Below are 20,672 nucleotides of genomic sequence, written 5' to 3'. Positions count from 1 at the left end.
ACACCCCGATGTGTTATAAATAGAACTCAGAACAACATAAATATTTGTTAACTCGATTTGGCTAATCAGAATCGCGTTAAAACCAGCCCTTTACTTTGTGTTAACTATTGAGCTTTATTAACTTTACAAATTAGAAAGTAAAGGTTATCACTCCCCATAGCTTTTCGTTTTGTCATTACAATTATAATCAGTCACTAAGATCCGCAATCGAACTTACTAAGACTGAAATCACCGTCTTGAAACTAATAAGACATCGGAGAAAGTTTTAATTAATTTAAGGTATGTAAATGAGAGAGGGGTTTAAATATTCATGAAATATATACAATTTTACAGCTAGTGGAGCTTTGTATTATATAATCAACGCGGTTTCAAATTTGCTAACTAAATTTAATAATGTTTTCTAGAATTCAATCTTTTAAAATAAATGACCCGATCACCTGACCACAGATCGGAGGTGGCAGATTTATCATGGTCGCACGAATCAGGAAAATAAATAAGATAAGGAAAGTGTCCATAAGCCCTTTAAATTGGATTCTACTGTTACATGTCAGCGTGGGGTGTGGGTGCGGCGAACAGTAAAGCCAATTCATCGTTTTGGGCACGGGGATATACGATTTTCGATTGTGGCCGTTATATTATGTTAAAATATTTATCGGGATGCCTTCCGATAAACCTTGACGAAAGATAAATGAATTATGGGTAACTTCGGGAAAATATTTCACATGTACGAGTAAAATAAACTTTGTTTCAACGGTTTTCGTTCTCACATTTAAATATATGAGTAATTCATATTTTTTTCCAATAGACGTTTAATACAATTTAATAATTAATACAATCTAATTACAATCTCACAGAAACATTTTTATTGGTGTCTGCGTCGTAATTACCAACAGAAAATTTCCATTCGTAAGTTAATTCTTATCTATACCTATTATATTGTTACTTTTTTAAATTTCGGGCGCCAATTCCTTAATTAAAATAATATTCTTCTATTGACTATAAGTACCTAATAACAAAACAAAAGAAAAGCGAACGGTCCAGCTGGTTACGCGTGATGCTGCGATTAAGGAAAATAGGGATTCATTTTTATCTATACAGATAACGATCTTTAAATTGGTAAGATCTATTGATTATAATACGTACCTGTTCAGTGATTTTGGAAACTAATTTATCAGACCACTTATATATATAATTCATTTTTATTGTGATATGACATTGTTTCGACGTAGTACCTATCTCTTATTAGTTTCCTGTGCTATAACGTCATAATGCTTGCGCGTAGAGATATTTTTTTATAGTTTTATCAAAAGATCATATAATTCTGCCGATATATCAAATACCACTTGGTGTTTTAAGAATGATTTATTTATATAAGATTCGATGCTACTTGATAGCTCTCAGATTCGCAGAAATTCATATTACTTTCATACAAGACCCATCCAGGATATAATCAAGTAACAAATGAACACAGACGCAACTATTCATTATTTAGTAAGACGTGGACGTCTCCGCAATTTTTTCATAATTATATGATCGTCAGAAGCTTTTTCGATTCTCTTCTATTCTCATTGCTGCAATCCATGCATCCTATATAGTCAATTATTAAACGAATGTCTCTTTGTATATCATTATTAAATCAAATATGAGTTATCTCCTGAGCAATTTATTAAAGAATACTTTGCAGAACCGAAAGAGTTAAGTTATTGTACTTATTATCTACTAATATCTAGTTAATGATTCGTATTTCATAAGTGGTTTACGATAAAATTGTATAGGTAACTATTACTATAACAAATTAAATCAATTTGCAAATCATGCAGAAAAACTATATATTATCATTCAACTATGTAATGGTTATTCTTCAAGAATTGCAAAATAGTATGTAAAATATCAGAAGAAGATAATTTTGTATCCTACAATTATCGTCTCCCTATCACAATTTTCGCAATCTCCACAAACGAAAAGATATAAACAATTCGTCATCGATATAAAACCAGCTTGCTTTTTTCATGATTACCTGACTATAAAATAATCTAACTTCACGAAAAGACCACGGGTAAAATTCATATGACTCGAAATCCAGAATCTATAATATATTTAATGAGCTCTTCAACTTATCGTGTCTTCAACGTATCGTCGACCCTGATTTATTTTTCTCGAAATCTGTTTTTAGGTATCACTCTATCACGATACAATAATATGCCGCTTTATGTATTGTATTAATCCATTTATTATATACTTGTTAATATTTTTAACTTGATGTGGTATATTAAATTAAATACATAAATACATTACTTTAATATTAAAAAAGATCGCTTGTACACAGTACAACGACTTGAGAGATAGCATGCGAATCCAACTCTTAATTTAAATAAAATAAAAAATTAATGTAAGTATTTGTTTTTACTATCTTCGTGATTTGATATCTTAGTAGGTAAATAAGTTATTTGAATGTACTATTACATTCTTGTTGTACACTTAATGAATGTACTACTGAATATAAATATTTAATTGCTATTAATTATATAAATATTTAATAGCAATTAAATATTTATATTCAATAAGCTTGTATGATAAGCATCGATTTACACTTGTATGAAAAACAGCGGTATCATATAGATTATAATTTTGTATATGAATAGAATATTACGAATATATTCTTGTACAGATAACAACTAATTCAAAGATATATAGAGCGATATGAAAATATAGATATCGTTTTGAAACGTCATCACAAGCCGGCCGGCCGCCGCGGCGATCTATCTATCTATACGCTATACGTAATTGATATTTTAAAAACTCGTAAATCATAGGCGATAATATCAAGAATTATTTTTAGGTTTTAATTTTGCTCTATGTTTAATAAAACCAAAAAGGCAATGGCCTATAAATCTTTCTCGTAACCTTAATCACCTGGAAATCTTTTATGTATAGGTAGTTATAGTTAGATATCAACTTAGTTTATTAATACGCACTGACAGTGTTATTTTATATTGGGAAATTCTTCATTAACAGACTCATTCAGAATAGACTTATACAACATAATTAATTATTTTCCAACGTATACACCCGTTTTTATTTGTCTATAATTAAATAGCTACCAATCAGTTTATTAATAATCTGATTTAGGTATAATGTAAATTAAGAATTTTCAAAGAAAAACATAGAAACATCAGAATAGCCTAAACAGAGTTTCCAAGTAGTTTACGGCTTACTCGCTAGATGCCGCTAGTTGTGACATCTAGGCTCTCTAGAGTCTAGGGTCTAGATTTTAGACTTACAATGATTTTATACAGTGCTTTATCTACAATTTAGCAATGTAATAAAACTATTCGTTCATACTTTACTAGTTAAAAGTATTTATTTTCTCTTTTTTTCTGTGATTATACTTGTAGTATACCTACGCATAGGAAGGTAGGTAATTCATAAACAGACTACTGAACTTTGTAGATTATAAAAAAGAAAAGTAATTAAGATTCCAATCTGAAAGGACTGAAAATGAAATAATCATTCATAGACAAGCAAAAACAGTGCGGATCGCACAATAACTCCATGTCTTATAAAAATATTAGATAACGGTGAATAATTACTATCGTTGCTTTTAATATTGTACACGAAACAGTCTGAGTATTATATTTGGCGTCCACTTATAATATTTACAATATTAATTCGATTATGACTAGACAAACATGTGTCACCGCAGACCGCATCTCCGCTTAGTATCAGTCGACCGGCGAGACCTCGGCTGAATGCCAGTCTAATGCTGTAAAAAATAGATACAAAATATCTTCCTTATTCCTAATTGATTTATTATTATCCTTATAAACCAAACGACCAAACCCAATAAACAAAATGATTGCGTTAGATTCATTTCTGATAATGTAACATTTTATTTGTGTTCACAAGCTGCTATTTTTAAGAGCTAAATACATTTAGGAACATGGCTATTATTTGATCGTCTAACAAGAAAGAATAACTTAGTTTGGGAACATTTTTCCAATCGTGACGAAACAATTGTCACGTCCAATTAAAGATATCATTCACATACATTTTGTGCTATCGTTACCTTCAGTTGACAATCCAATAGAATGTTACACGGTCCTTTATTTTACATAGTAAACATGTTTCCGTGAATAATAATTACAGTGTTTTCAATATTTTATAAATTAAGAAAGAAAAAGTTTACGATAATGTGACTCTATTGTGCCTACGTTTGAGTGAAAATTCTTTATCTATGTCTGCCACATTTTTCTGCAAATAAAGGTCTTTTAAGTCATATTTTGCAAGCAAAATGTATTCTAAATGAATTAAGATCAACTCACAACATAGCTACTTGATTTACTTGAATGGTGTAAGTTGGACAATTTTTACTATTGAAAATTTTATACTCGAAAAGTGAAGTTTCATGTACTTTTTCTGATTTCAGAGTACCTTTTGATAATATATGAGTATAATCAATAACATGATAATGCCTTTCAGCTCGCATAGTAATTGTATAACGCTTTCAGACTCAGTTTAAAGGGTTTTGACAAATGACTTGTTTTCAATGTAGGTATAACGCGGTCATTCACTTACCCCTAATCGTTGAATCGAGCGACAGATTAATTTGGGTTCTATTGTTCAACTTATTGATAACAATTTCAGTCGATACTTACATAATCACGTTTGTATCATACTTGAAATTTAATACGTGTTTACAAATTATATTTTTCTTAAAATAAGTTTACGTAAATATGTAAAACACGTGGTCGGGATGAGTATACCCATATTTCTATACGTGCATCTTACGTGCATACGATAACCATTTACGATTGACAGAAGCCAAAGGTGAATTTGTAACCTTTATATTACGTGGAAGAGGATTTTATCTAAAGTACTTAATATTTTTGTGAAATTGTTTGTAATAAGCGTCAGGTTTTTGAGTTTTTCAGGTTTATGCATTGTGTAATTTATCAAAGTTGAAAGGATGTTTCCTATCTCTACGACTGAATTATTATTGATTATTTAAACCAATTTAAATAAAGTACGGATATTTTTTTTTATCAGAAGAAACAAGACCTCCTAATGCAAGTTACATTAACTATAAATAGATATGTTGACTTGGAACAAACAATTAGGTACCAGCGGAATACGAGTTAAACTGCACTGCTTTAAACTATTAATGCTAGTAAGGTTGCCTAGTAGGAACGTAGGCTTTAAATAATGTAACATACGAACAGATAAAAAAAGCCGATAAAAGGGTACGAGCTGTTTCGGTACAAAATATTTTTCAGGATTTGCTGGCATTGTTTTCACTGGGATGAAGTACGAGATTTAAAAATACGAGTTATTGTATAGGCTACCATTCTATGAATTAAAATATAATAATAAACTGTTATTTGCCATAATCACAATGGGCAGCGTTGGCCGAGTAGAGGCAATCACGATAGTATAGACATAGAGAACCTAAATGTCTGTGACCGGCCGTCTTTGTAGATGTTTATTCATAATTGCCGTAGTGGCGGTAAACATCGACGATAATTTGTTGGGCCAACGCTATCTATTGTGTAGAAGGCCTATATAGAGTCGTATTTTTTGCCAATAGTGTTATCGCAATGCATCATAATACGTCACGAGAGGTTACGTATAATCCATCCGTACTTACCAACGGGGGAGTACACAATCAATATTGATTTATCCGCTTACTATAAGGTTAAGACTCACGAGTTATCGTGGCAGATAAATGACGTATATGAAGATCACGCCGCGCCTCCGTGCAGGGTTACAATAATCGCAAATTCATGGAAATCCTCTTACTGCTCCACTTTAGTTTTTAGAATGTTACTTAAGAAAATGTCATGTGTTTAGATAGGTAGAAATAATATTTGGTAAACAATTCTTTATAATATTGATAAAAATCCAGTTATTTAAATGGATACTTGGATAGAGTTAAACATTAAGTTGCACGAACAGCTTGCTGATGCTTTCTAAACCTCACTCGATCATAATCGATAAAACGTAATAATATATTATATTTGTAATAATATTTGCATATTAGTAAAAAAAATTACGACAATACGAAGTATAAAATATTATTATACAAATCATTAAGTAATCACAAATATTTATGATATTGCGAGAAGCTCTGTTAATCTTTATGTTGTTTTCTTATTATAATGCAAATAATAGCCACATTAACATTGTTTTCTTTTTTATTGAGTCAAGCAAAACTCTTGAGGTAACAATTGAGACTTAGATAATAAATAATAATTAATCACATGATTACATTCATTTATTCACGCTAGTTAATAGTAGTATAATTCTTTCAAGGATAAAAAAACCTATAGCTTTTCTACGCACCATTTTATTTGAATTTTATTTGGTAAACAACTATATTACAGCGTAATAAAATGAACCCTACAGATTTTTCCTTATTTTTTAAACATGAAACCAAATATCATCCGAAATAACTTACAATAATATCATAAATGTGTCTACTGAAATTTTCCATAATATCAGCTATATTATTCGATAAAAGGAAGTTTTATAATTCAACAATAAAAACAAATGTTACCTTAACTACCTAACTCCCAGTTTTGTTTATAGATGAAGCCTACATGAAGCTCGCTTTGGAGACCGTTGAAGAGCTGGACTGGTGTCTAGACCAGCTGGAGACTATCCAGACACATCGCTCTGTATCGGATATGGCATCACTTAAGGTACGTTTATGGTTCAAGAGCAATAACGTAAGTACCGTAAGTACCCACGGGATTTATATAGATACTAGCTGTACCTGGCGATTTTACCCACATTACTGCGCTCCTATTGGTCTTAACTAAATAGATAGTCTCTAGAATTCCTCGATAAGTGGTCTATCTAACACTGAAATATTTTTTTCAATTAAGAAATTACGAAATTACTGATATCAGCACATTCAAACAAAAAAACAAACTCTTCAGCTATATAATATAAAGAATAAGTATTGATTTTGGTTTCTGTTTTCGAAAACACATACAGTAAATGTAAAAAAGGCGGTTTACCTAGAAACCACTTCTTTTGTTCAGAAGAACGTGATCAATCTTTTCTAGATGCATTAATCTACACGAGGAAAACAACGATTTTATGTCATGCGAGATATAAAGTAGGTACGTCGTGATTCATGACTGTTACATTCGTGAAAGTATTATCCCCGGTTTTATTGTGCAAGTATTATTAAGTAAATCCCTTCTGATACAAATGAATAGTTCTACGACCAGACCCTTTTAATCCAGAATAGACAAACGTTTCACATTATATGGTTGTTTGTTTTTTTTCTTAATCGTCTTGAATCATCAATTATTAATAGAAGTCTTATCTAGAAATCTGCTAAAATCAAACAGAATCACCAGTGTACAATTTCAAATGTTTAATATTATTCGTAGTACCGAAGAGTTAAAATGCAGTTAATATTTGAGTTTATATCACACACTGGTATGTGGAGTAACATAAAACGCTAGACGAACGCATTGTCTTTTATCTAATAAAATCGTAATATATTATATCGTAAACATTTCGATGTTTAAGCAGTAAAACAATTCGGAGAAACTCTCCTCACTTTTATGTGTTTCACTCATTGCCAAATTCTTTTATATGTACCTATATAAACATTTCACTTTCAGAGATCTGTTTATATTTTTTTCAATCATTGAAATTCCGCGAATCACTGTTATGTTTATTTCTATGTAGTTATGTTTTCTTTATCTATGGTTAAATATTTTAGAAGCAAAACACTCAAAAATAATAAAAATAGATAGAGATAATAGATAGAGATAATTCCTAGCAGTCTCTCAAAATGGCACAATAACAATAATCAAAATGTAATAAAATACGCACTTCTATACATTATTCAAGGACTCTTTGTTATGAAATCCATTATTCATAAAACAATAGACTCATAGGAAAATATCTTTGTTTAAGAAACGGATTACATGTACCTAACTGGTAGCGAATGCGCCATGAGTTACATTAACCCTATTTACTTAGAGATTGTCCCCACGTCCAAACGGAAAATTTCTTAACTAGAAATAAAGTCCGACAGATTTTTGAAAGACCATGCATATTTCAAATTCACTCATTTAATACAATTATGTCTTTTAGATACCTCTAGTACCGAGAAAACGATACTCTGGAAAATAATAATTATCATCATTATTATAAATAAAACATAATTTTACACTACGGAATTCTAAAATTCTATGAAGTATGTAATGTATCAACATTACATACTTCACACGTGATATAATAACGTTACAATTCATTGAATTCTCTCAAATGAGATAACATTTACAAAACGTATCCAACGCAGGCGTGCTGTGTATATAATACCTTATATTATCAACATAAAGAACGTATATAAAATATTACAATATCAAATTATTTTAAACTGTTTATTTTATAGCTTAATAATCAAACAAACATTGGATAAATTAGGCTGTAATTTATGAAAGCAATCAACTTCAGTAATTAATAATTATAATACGTATCATAATTGGATTTATGATTTTTAATGTCGGGAAAGTAAGCGAGATTAAAATTGGATTTTGTAAATGTCAAGGTTTAAATAAGAGATGAGAGGGAAAATTTGATCTAATCATTTTCATGGTATTTCAGGTACTGCATTAAATTTGATATAATATAAATTAATTTTTAGTCAACTTTGAGAAGAAGTTAAAATAAATATTTCGAGCTTTCATATTATGTTTTATAAGCTTTGGTTTCGTAATTTTAAAGGTATTAGCTATACATTCTGGATTGTATATTGTATAGTATGTTTGTAAAGAGCATGATAGCAACCGCATTTGTGGGTTTCACCTAAACCCTGTGCAATGATAAAATTCTGAGAATTAGTTACACGAAGCATAAATTGCATATAACACACATAGTGAATTTTCCGTTATTAAAATATGTTTGAAGTAAAATAAAGTTGTAGTAGTTGAAAGCATCGCATCGTTAGCAAACACGTTTGCAAAGAAAATCGACTGAAGCTTTCAGAAACTTTATGTACGAAGGAAGCGAGCACGTAAAGAGATTTGTTGTTATGTTATGTTTCGTCTCTTGCTAGTTGTATCTATTTCATTTGAAACTCTTTATTTTCAAGCTAAAAAATGTGAGGATATACGCATACAAAAAACAAATGATGAAAATATGTGATATGCAATCGCCTATCATAAACTTTTTGCTCCAACTACATTTGATAAATAAAGTAATTAAAATAGGAATGATAATTATTATATTGTGGCTCAGTGATGTAACCACTTGAAAGATAGAACGAAAATAATCTGGCCCTAATCTATATTTCACTCATTTATTTTAGGAGTGTCCTTGCGTCTCTATTTTAGTTAGCTGATGATTCTATGACCTCAATAGTTGACATTTTGTAATCATTATTTAACTCTTAAGACGTCGTTCATCAGAATCGTGTTTCATCACTTGGAACTAAATAAGAAAAAATTGAATTTCAGCCTACAAGGATGTAGGGCGCCAGATCACAGTTTTATTTTGGAATAATTACTACGATGTTCATTCATGTAGAAAAACTTATTTGATATTGATTCAATTTACTAAAGTTATTAGTTCATAGAATCAGAATATAAAATAGCAGGCATATAAATAAGTTATAATTATCTAGTTAACACCGACTATCAAGGCTATATTAAAAAGGATTGGTAATACATAGATGATACAAGATAAAAAGGAATGTGTGCACTGTGCAATGCAGCTGTCGTGTGCTCAGATTATATGGTAGCTAGTCTGCAGTGTGCGTCGTCCAGGTCACGTACGCACGAGCCCTTCTACGATGCCTTCAATACACAAACGACGACGCCCGCCTTAACAAGCACAAATAAATACTTGGCAATAAATTCCTCATTTCTCCCCAGATCTTATTTTTACCATCGGAACAAAGAAATACTTGAAATTATATTTTTGGTTTTATGGCATTCAAAAAAGAAATACTTCCCAATTTCCTATTAATTCGTGCTATTATAATAAAGTGTTCGCCGTATGAGTGATAAAGTAAATTTCTGAGAAAGTTTTCAAGGCACATAGTACAGATTGTGTTCGTTTCTTGGAAGTTCCCACGCGTGAGATCTTGTGATGTTAAAATTTTTCATTGTTTTTAGAATTTTAATTTTTTATTGATTTCATGCATTGTATTTATTTTAAGATATCTTAGAAACAATAATAATTTAAAAGAAAAGAATAATCACAATCAAAGAAATAAGGAAAAGTTTCAAAAATCCAAATCAAGTGCGCAGCGAACTTCTACTTCCATTGTTAGTTAGCTGTAACGGACATAATATTATTACATAATTTAATTATAGTAATTAAACAATGAAATTTTTAAGCTATTGCATAGCTTCTATCGCGGGCCCTGAGTGCGGGGACCGAATCCAGAAATTCCGTAACGAAAAAAACCTCACGCTCCCCACGGGGACGGGCACGGAGGTGTGGCTTGAAGGCATAGCATGCAATAGCTTTACCGCGGCAGTCCCCGAGTGCCACACGTCTTTTTTTTCTTCTAAACAAAAACTAAACACTTTATCGCTTTCATTTTTTAAGATCGATTTCAGCAACATCAATTACCTATTATGTAAACTTGTAAAGGAATTGTGCCTACATTTCAGAAGCCGTTAAATATCAAATTCAACAGCAAAACACACTAAATTATACGGTTCGTTTACTTCTAATTATTACCTAATATTAAATATCTCGCGACGTATTATATATTTTACAATAATACCTTTGGTTTTTACAGATTACGTATATCTGTTTAGTAACGAAAGTTTTGAGCAATTTCGAAACTAGGTCAGATATAATGATATAACTTATCTCTATCTCATTATAAAGAGGACTGAGGATAATATAATGTTTACGATTTTTTGTAAATTAAACATTTTATCTTTATGATAAGAACTATAATGAACTAAACAGTGTTTAAATCTATTAATTAAACTATTCCGCTAGGGAAAATTTAATTTTCATGTTACTGTTTGCATGTTTCTTACGTATAAACCATGAATGCATTAGGGATGTCGATAGGAATATTCGCTGATCTAATTTCTCCCTAATTTCAACCACATTAAAATCAAACAAGTAAACTGACTAATAAGCTTGTTGCTTATCACGTGCTGTGTTTTCTTTATCATGAGAAGAACAATAAGAAATAATAACTAACGTTATCCAGTGACCTCTGACATCAATGACCACAATTGAAATTGAAGGGAAAATGCCGAAAGGTTAACCTATTGAATAGCAGTTTAACAACTGCTTATGCAGCGTTAACAATACCTATGATAAACGTATCAATTAGGTAACTAATCAAACAAGTTGGCTTGGTACTTATGTAATAATAGTAATTACTTTTAATAACCGTTGATGATATAGATACTTCGGTACTTTTTGCTCCATGTTTGCTTATGTTAAAAAAATAAATCTAAAAGTTACCTTTCGTTACGAAAATATATTTTTTCAAAACATATCTAAATGTAGCATTTTATATTAAAATGACTTACTTATACTAATCTCACAACATAACACCGTTACAGCATTAAAATATAAAATGTAAAGACTTCACTTTAGATATCACGTAAAATAATATTAATAATATTTTCCCAAATCACGCTTTGAAAATGTCAAAATGATTTTCTTTGAAATAAAAAATATTCACGAAAAGGGGAAAATATTCAAATAAGTCATTGAAATCAAATAACATTTTTTATAAGTTAATCAGACATTGAATAGGGAAAAGAAGAAAGTTGAACTTTAAGGAAATTTTCAACTTTTCTTTGGCATTGAAATAAGCTGAAGAGAATGCAAATTGTTGATTAATTTCCCATTGTTACTCTTCAATATTATCTCATTATATTCCATAAGGTTAATAAATTAGCTTTTTTTTATAATTCCGTCCCAGCAGAGTAATTATGTTGATTTAACTGACTTTAGCCGAATAAACGTTATCGCAAAACTTCAAAATATTGTTATCTTGTTTAATAACACATACAGATTGTTATTATATAATTAAGCATATTATTATCTTACGCTTTTCAGTTCTTTTAGTACAAGGAAAAGGTTATCTTAAGTTTTAACTGTTAACTTTTATAATGCATTCCAAAACATGACAGTTATAACTTATGTTTCAAGTAATATGCCACAGAGGAAAGATTTGTTTTTTGTTGTGAAGATTTTATAAACCACCATCTTAAAAATTAGTTAAGTATACTATACTGCAAAAGCTCAGGTGGAGCCAGGAAAAGCGCCTTGTCTATTTATGGTGTATATGCAGGCATTACATCATAATTATAAAATACCCAAAAACGCAAGATAAGTTAATAGAAATTGGGTTTTTTGCTTTGTATCAATCTATAAAAATAATATCTTAAAGGCGAAAGTTTGTAAGGATGTATGGATGTATGGATGTATGGATGTATGGATGTATGGATGTTTGTTACTCTTTCACGTAAAAACTACAGAACCGATTACAATGAAATTTAGCACACATATAGAGGGTAACTTGGATTAACACATAGGATAGGTTTTATCCCGGAAATCCCACGGGAACGGGAACTATGCGGGTTTTCCTTTGAAAACGCGGGCGAAGCCGCGGGCGGAAATCTAGTGTATTTAGATAAAACATTATTTTGGCGACGCGGTTGGCGCAGTGGTAAAGTGCCCACGGCCTGCTGAGCGGACGGTCCCGGGTTCGATCCCCGGTCAGGGCAAATATTTGTGTGATGAACTCAATTATTTGCCACAACACAAGCCTTAATCGAGCTTACTGTGGGACTAGGCCGATTTGTGTAATAATGTCCTATAATATTTATTTATTATTTATTTATTATAAATTGAAGTAAAATGACAAATCTTTGAGTTAGCCCAACGCTATCTGAAATATAGCGCTATAAATATAAAATAACTACCAAACGTTACTAGGGAAAACCATTATATCATAAATATTGGAGTAATAAAAACGAATCAACGAACATGAAGTGAATACGTCGTTCGTATCGATCAGCTGACATAACAAAAGTGTAGTGGGGTTCTTGAATGACCTGGTTAGGCAGCTGTGACGTCGATGGTGACCTCCGCGAGCCGCGTGAAGGTCCTGCTGGTTCCCGCAATTGTTTCTGCCGCTTCAAATATTCGTTTCGATTATTAGCTCGTTAAAATGTAACAACAGCGTAAAATGTGAGATAGATTTCCGCTGCCTGTCACGTAAAAGTTTTAGCAGAAGATAATTCGTTACTTAAAAGATTTTTGCGTAAAATGCGTGGTCTATAGAGGACGCGTCTTTCCAAACTATACAAGGCCAGTACGCAACGGTGTGAAACTAATCACGTATAGATTGGAAATAACTTTTTCACAAAGTTCTTCCAATCTATACAACAGCAGTACCGCAGCAGCAGGTACGCAAGTACTCGCGTATACTTTGTAGTGAAGTAAGTAAGAATAGCGCTCCAAAATATACAGCGCCAGTACGCATGCGGACTAATCGTGTATGTTTCGGAGTAAGCGCGGCGTCTTTCCATTGCTCGCGCTTATATTATTGTATTGCTGTTTTGAAATCTATTATTAAAATGCATGTGTATTGTGTATGTAATGTTGCGTACTTATCGTATTTTTTTTGTATCGAGGATGCTTGTGTCTTCGTTCCCGACTATACTGCACGACTTACAATTGACAATAGTGCTAATATGTAAGAATCTAATAAGTCCAGAAGAAGACGGTTGCGAGGCGACGGCAATTTTTGTGTAGTTAAAAAAAACACGAACCTAACCTAACCCATAGGTAACCCTTATATCTGTTACCTATTTATTTTTCTAAGCTCACCTAATAATATTTTTATTCCATATTTTACTGAATCAATCAAGAAGAATAAAAGTAGATAGATATAGCTTTACAAGTCTTTGATTGCCTACGCCTATTTATTATTTCGCTCAAGCGTAAGTGGTGTAGTAGGTATATTTAGTTATATTTTGCGTACTGATCGTGTATAGTTTGGAACGAAGAAGCAAGCATCCGCGTTACAAAGTATACACGATCAGTACGCAAACTTCGTGTATATTTTGTAATAACAAACTTAAAAACAGCATTACAAAGTATACACGAGCAGTTTCCTATGGTTGCGTTCTGGCTATGTATAGTTTGTAAATACGCATAGAGGACATGTCCTACAATATTACTACTAACAACATTATTTTTCGAATAATTGAAGATCTAAAGAAAATTTTATATATTGTTGAAAATATATGCTTAAATTTTAAATATAATCAATCTTGTGAAAGGTCACGGTTATGTAAGAAACAAACTAGATACGATATCAATGTTGCCATTGAAACATTATCATCATCTTAAAACTGGATATCAAGGTAACCAATTCAGGAAATGTTTAAACAATGAGTTTGGTGACGTATGATGACGTCATAGAAACTATTACCGTATAAGCAAGCATTACTTAGTTCAATACGCTGGTACAGTATCTATCCACGCAACTCGCATAGCTTCCTGAAATCATTGAGAACAAAAGCTATTAAAATTTCTAACAAAATTTTAACCATTTGATGTTTTATAAAAAGATTTTCATTCATTTAAAGGTAACGCATGAACTTACTTAAGCTTTCTTACTTTCGATACAAAAACACTAATAAAGCAGTTTTGTCCTACTATTGTCTAACTTCACTTACAATAAAGTATGAATAAATAAAATTCAACAGAGTTAAATTTCTAATACACATTGTTTATATATTTATCAAAAATCTGTGTTATCATTAATTTCTTTAAACGAATTCAGGTCGTTTAAACAAAAAAGTAATAATATTATTTCATTGAAACACAAACGATGTGTGGATTTCACGTAAATATAATATTACGACTAAATTATGTAGGTCATGGCAAATCGGCTCGCGAGCGTATAAACAACATAAAAGTTTTCCAAAAATATTTTTTATCTAATTTTATCAAACTACTTTATTATCTCTTTGAGCAATACTTAGCTCGTAATAACTCAAATCGTCTGATTACTTTAATCTTTACGTCACGTTTTAAACGCTTAATGCCCTAACTCACATGGCAACAAGAGCATTCAATATTTAGCTATTAAATTGTTTATTCATAAAAAATGTATCGCAATTATTACGATGATAAATTAATTATTAAAGAATAACGTTTGTAGTTCTATACACATTGGGATAAAAAATATAATAAATTATGTTACGGTAGTTGTTGACGCACGAAACATATTCCAGATGTGGATACTCGACTGAACAGTGTTGACAGACAGCTCACTTTGTGCTAATGAATATAATCAAATTTGAAAGTAATTGGAAAGATCAAGATAAAATATAAAGTAGATAAAAAAGTGTCAAGGAAATATTACAATCCCTTAAAACTCAAAAATAACCTGATCTCTTGTTTAAAAATTAAAGGATGTATTGAAAATCATAACACCATACTAATCGAAGTAACATGCATTAAGACTCTATTTCCAAGCCAATGTTTAAAAAATATATTATTTTTCCATTATTACGCCTATAAAAAAGGTTTTAACAGATTATTGATGTTAGAGCATAGGAGTAATATTAAACATTTTCTATATGATAATAGTATCTTACCTGCAACTTACAGATCTCTAATTTGTGTCAATCTCAAAATCTTCTAAATATAAAAAATCATCGTGATAAAAAGAAAACTAACTATCAATACATATTAAGTAGTAGATCATCTTAGTTTGTATGATCTTAGTACCAAATTTTATTATATGTATTTATTATTTAAATATCTCTAACGTAGAACGTGAAGTAAAACCATAAAGATCTCATATGTTTATCATCATTAAATCTATAAATTCTTACAAAACTCAACGTTGTTTCGATCCAATATGTTATTATGTATATGAGTATTTCTGATACATTTTCTTAGTTTAACTAATACGTCATAAAATAATTATATGAAATGCTAAGTAATTCATATAGACGATAATGTATTAATAATGATAATCTTCTTATATATAAAAATGAATCGCAAAATGTGTTGGTAAGCGCATAACTCGAGAACGGCTGAACCGATTTCGATAATTCTTTTTTTATTATATTCCTTGAAGTAAGAGGATGGTTCTTATGTAGAGAAAACGTAAACATGTACCACGGGCGAAGCCGGGGCGGACCGCTAGTTAGTCAATACAATTAGTAAGAACATCGTCCAAAAATAAGTTTATAATAAGAATTGCGTTGAATCCCGGTGTTGACATCATTATGTTCACAATAGACAATTAAATGAAAGATTTACGGTATTTCAAACAAATCTATGTCTAGAGTATTCATTTAAAAATAGGACAATAACAAATTTACAAAATAACATGTAAACATTTAACAAAGAACATGGCAATAAACAACGTCGATGCCCGTCGAACACGTGTATATGTAGATTGTAATTTGTAGAGCACATCCTCTTTCCGACGTAGTTCCATTGAAATCAGGAAAATTGTTTCAAACAAATAGTTTTTTACAGTAATTGATCAAAAATTATCTGTTATTGATCCTACATTTTATCAGATAACGAAGATCTTAGCTAACAAGTTTACTGAGATTCTACGTGTGAGGAGGCACGTTCTGCGCAAATATATACGTCCAATGCTAACAGTTTTTCTTAGATCGCAAGATTTGACGTCACTACCACGAATACGGTGATTCATTAGTGTCCACTTTTATACAATCCATTCAATTCTAAATTTATAATATGGTAGCGTTGACGCCTACGGCCTACCGCCTATCACCTTTTGTAACGAACGCTGCAAATGCTTCAGTTACACATAAGGAATTGCATTTAATGTTAATTAATGTCAATACTTATAATACTTTATTTACAAGTGTGTACTGGTGTAATTGACGCTCGTCATTTAAAACTAATGTCAAGAATAATTAAGAGTAATTTAGCAATTAGACATTTGCAATTATTATTTATAACTAAAACACATGATAAAAATGTAGATCTTATCAAGTCAATACTTTTGAAATGTTTGTTTTATTATGGATAATTTCAGGCTTTTCTGAAACTTAATCATGTTAGATGACATAGTGTTTCAAAGAAAATCTTTTATCTAATTCCCTAGTAAATAGACAATACTCATTACCGGACACTGTATCATAAATGTGACAAACACAGTTGTATGTGGACAAACAATAAACCGCAGTTTGCATGACATTTACGGAAAATACCACATCGATATCTTATGTAGATTCCAGCTATGGAGGTCATTGATTCAGTTTCAGTCGTTTGTGTAGCGGTCGTTATTGTATTCCACTGAAGTTAATGGCATTGAAGTTTAAACCTATAAAACGTTAGAACGAAAACAGAACGCTACATCACATATTGGCCTAATCTTGGTTCATTGTCATTTACGAGTCTGTAAATAAACATTCTTAAAAAATGTATCCTTCTTCTTGTATATTATCACTAGTGGCATGAATAAATGAAATGATTAGCTTTAGCTTTATGAATGTGGAAATGTTTATCTATACCTACGAGTAGATACTACGTTAACTGATATATGTTCCATAAGGATTATAAATGTTGAAGATCCTGGAGATATAGTTAGTTATAAAATAATATTATTTAGCGTCACAATGCAAAGTTTTAGCGCAAATATCAGTTATTTGTTTCGCAACCACAACCTTTGCCTACTTTCTATCTGTCGCGGCACTGCGGCGGTGTCTCGTTAGACCCTCATACCGCAAATTACTTGCAAATCATTATTATACGAAATATTGACACATTTTATTTTTTATTATATTTGTATTATCCTACAATATATAATTTACTGCCATTACTGGTCACGTTAGGTAATACAAACGACTCATGCTAAACAATCAGGGAAATGATGTATAATTTCTACAGAATCATGGAACAAAGAAAATGTAACACTTGTAATCGCTTGTCATAACTGAATCATTTCGAAAGTAGGTCATATATAATTATCATTCTTTATGATTTAACATAATATATAGGTAACTTACTTTTCCTTGTCTGTATAAAGTCTGATGACTCTACACACGGGTATTACGGAATACAGATTACTTTTTCTCTTTATTGGTAAGATGATGACAAGTATTAAGAAGTCACCGATATTTGAAGTTCTTCTTTAATTTTTCTTTTCATTGCTTATATAATATCTTACTTTTCACAAATATTTTGTTTAAGTTGCATTCGTAAATTCTTAAGAAAATGGACTAAGGTGTCATTCTATCTAATCATTTTATTTATTTCGACACTTTTTACAGATATTTTTTTGACTGAGATATAAATAGTGGTGAATGGCATTCACAGTACGATTATCTTACTTGCCTATTGTTGACCATCTGGCAGTTAGACTTGTTTTTAGAAAATAGTCTATTAATAGCGTCTGGCGAGATAAATATGAATGTTGTTGACTAAGAATTGTACGATTATTATAGGCGTTATCATGATATTAAGACATTAACACTCTTAAATGTGGATTATGGTTTAATCGTTTGAAACTTTCCACTTATTCCACTTTCGAGAGAGCATCCATTTGAGTGGAAATAAATCAAAAATAGATACCTATAACTTTGATATATATATCTTGATCTAATCGAAATATGACGGCTGATATTATTACTAAGCGGTATTATAATATCACCATGTTACCATGAAGGCATTCCCTTCTAAATCATCGTTTTCGGAACCCGCAAGATCGCTATCATGAATAACCTCAGTTGATTTACTTCCTACCTGGAGTGTCATGAGGGATACAAGGCCTTTTCAAATTGTGTCAAGAGTAATGTTTTTAAGTGTCCTCACACAATCACAAATCTAGAGTCGTTTAATGGTATCAAAATGATGAATTTATTTTACCAGAATATCGAGTCACTAATTCCTATTATTCAATATTGGAAAATTTCATTCACTAATTATTATTATGTATATCAATTATTCAGCACGTTGAATGGACTTTCCTTTTTGAATATCATACAATTACTATTAGAAAATTGTAGTCATCCGTTAATCCTTTTCACTGTAAACTTAAGAGGAAATTCAGATAATTTGGATCAATGCTTCACGATACGTAGAAGAGTATATTTTTGTTGTAGTCTGAACTAATGACGGATCTCTGCTACATTAAGTGTAGGCGCCTGCCGTCAGGGAGCTTCAGTTTAACGATAGCATTTGCGTTCGTCGGACGTACGTCTGAGACTGATAAGAAACATTCGTGACAGATAAAAACTTTGTATAGTGCTTTAAATATTTTTTTTGGCTTTTTTTTTCTTTTTATTTAATTTTAATTAACTTTATAACAAATGTGTAATAAAATGCGCGCGTGTGAAAGACAATGCGTTCGTTGTACTCCTTCGCGTTGGATTAAACGACGTGCTGCTAAGATGGCCCGTTCAATGGAGATCTTCCATTTACAGTTCAAACGGATGCTGAACAAGGAGCTGAGCCACTTCTCGGAGTCAAGCAAGTCTGGCAACCAGATCTCGGAATATATCTGCTCTACATTTTTGGGTACGTGTCATTTTATATACTGACCTATTTTAATTTTATATCAATACTTCTGTTTTATTTTAATTTTATAACAGAACATCTTAATAACTTAGCTATTAAATAAAATTCCAGTGGTTATGTTACACTAATTGCGCGAATTTTTATATCACGATCGGTTCGAAAATGCTGCAGTTTTTCACAATCAACTTTAACGTATTACGTGTTTAGTACGTATTTTTCTGATTAACGTATTTATCTGATTTTTTGTTATATTGTAAAAATTGATATATTTTCTTGGGTTCCTACTTTTTAAAGTAACTATATTCATTTATATTTTAAGCTATTTTAGATTCATTATAAATTAACGCTTTTATAAAAATTTTGGTATACCAATCGTTTGGCAGATTCTAATTAATATCAGTACGGTGAAAGTGATATTGTATGTAATAAGGCTTGTAGTATTTACGTCACGACCGCAATATTGATCCTACTTCGTGACATCAATGTCGTCGTAATCCAAGGCGGGAAGTGGCGCCCGCCCATGCCGAAACTTATACGCATTCGTTATATGTATTTGTGAATTGTGAATAATTTGGAATAACATATAGTTTTGTGTATGTAGATTTATGTAACAAATTTATCAATGCATAGGTAGTATTGGTTCTATTGTATTTTTTTATTGCTGTCATCATACGAATTAACGAGAGCCAGCTCAGTAGATAAGTAATTAATTCGAGCTCTCTAGATTGTTCTCGTAGGAAAAAGTTAATACCATGTTATTTATCTAAAACTTAAAGTATTATTGTTTTATCTTTGTAATCATTCGACTTGAATTAGAACTACATAGTGTAGACTCACATTTTTTTTATCAACTATTAACGTAAACATTAAAAGGGATTTCAATGTTGATATTCACCTTTGTAAAAATGCATAATTTAACTGCGAAACGCCCTTTATCACTTTGATTAGATTAGGTAGGTAGGTACGTAGTGACCGAGTTTCACAGTAATTTTCAATTGTATCGTGATATAAACATCCACAATATCTATTATTTATCTATAATTTTGCGCATGTTACTATTATCAAGGTATATCCTTATTATCGCCATACATATGGCGCATTATGTTTGTAACGAAAAGTATATTGTGCCCTCATAA

General features: G+C 31.0%; 1 protein-coding gene across 10 annotated transcripts in view; it reads left to right on the top strand.

The window, feature by feature from the left end:
• dnc (phosphodiesterase dunce) overlaps positions 1–20,672 on the top strand; it is a 264,431-nt gene that overhangs the window by 239,012 nt on the left and 4,747 nt on the right. For all 10 annotated transcript variants that reach the window (XM_089700921.1, XM_089700922.1, XM_089700927.1 and 7 more), the window contains 2 exons: positions 6,586–6,698; positions 19,443–19,536. In XM_089700921.1, coding sequence (XP_089557047.1) covers positions 6,586–6,698; positions 19,443–19,536 — 207 coding nt within the window. The remainder of the gene's footprint in view (positions 1–6,585; positions 6,699–19,442; positions 19,537–20,672) is intronic.

This window comes from Colias philodice, chromosome 11 (genome assembly GCF_061535455.1).
Source record: "Colias philodice isolate Cphi_HAF_F1 chromosome 11, ilColPhil1 Martin Lab GWU primary, whole genome shotgun sequence".
Lineage (NCBI taxonomy): Eukaryota > Metazoa > Arthropoda > Insecta > Lepidoptera > Pieridae > Colias > Colias philodice.
Note: the sequence above shows the minus strand (reverse complement) of the source record. Positions and strands in the feature narration are given on the sequence as shown.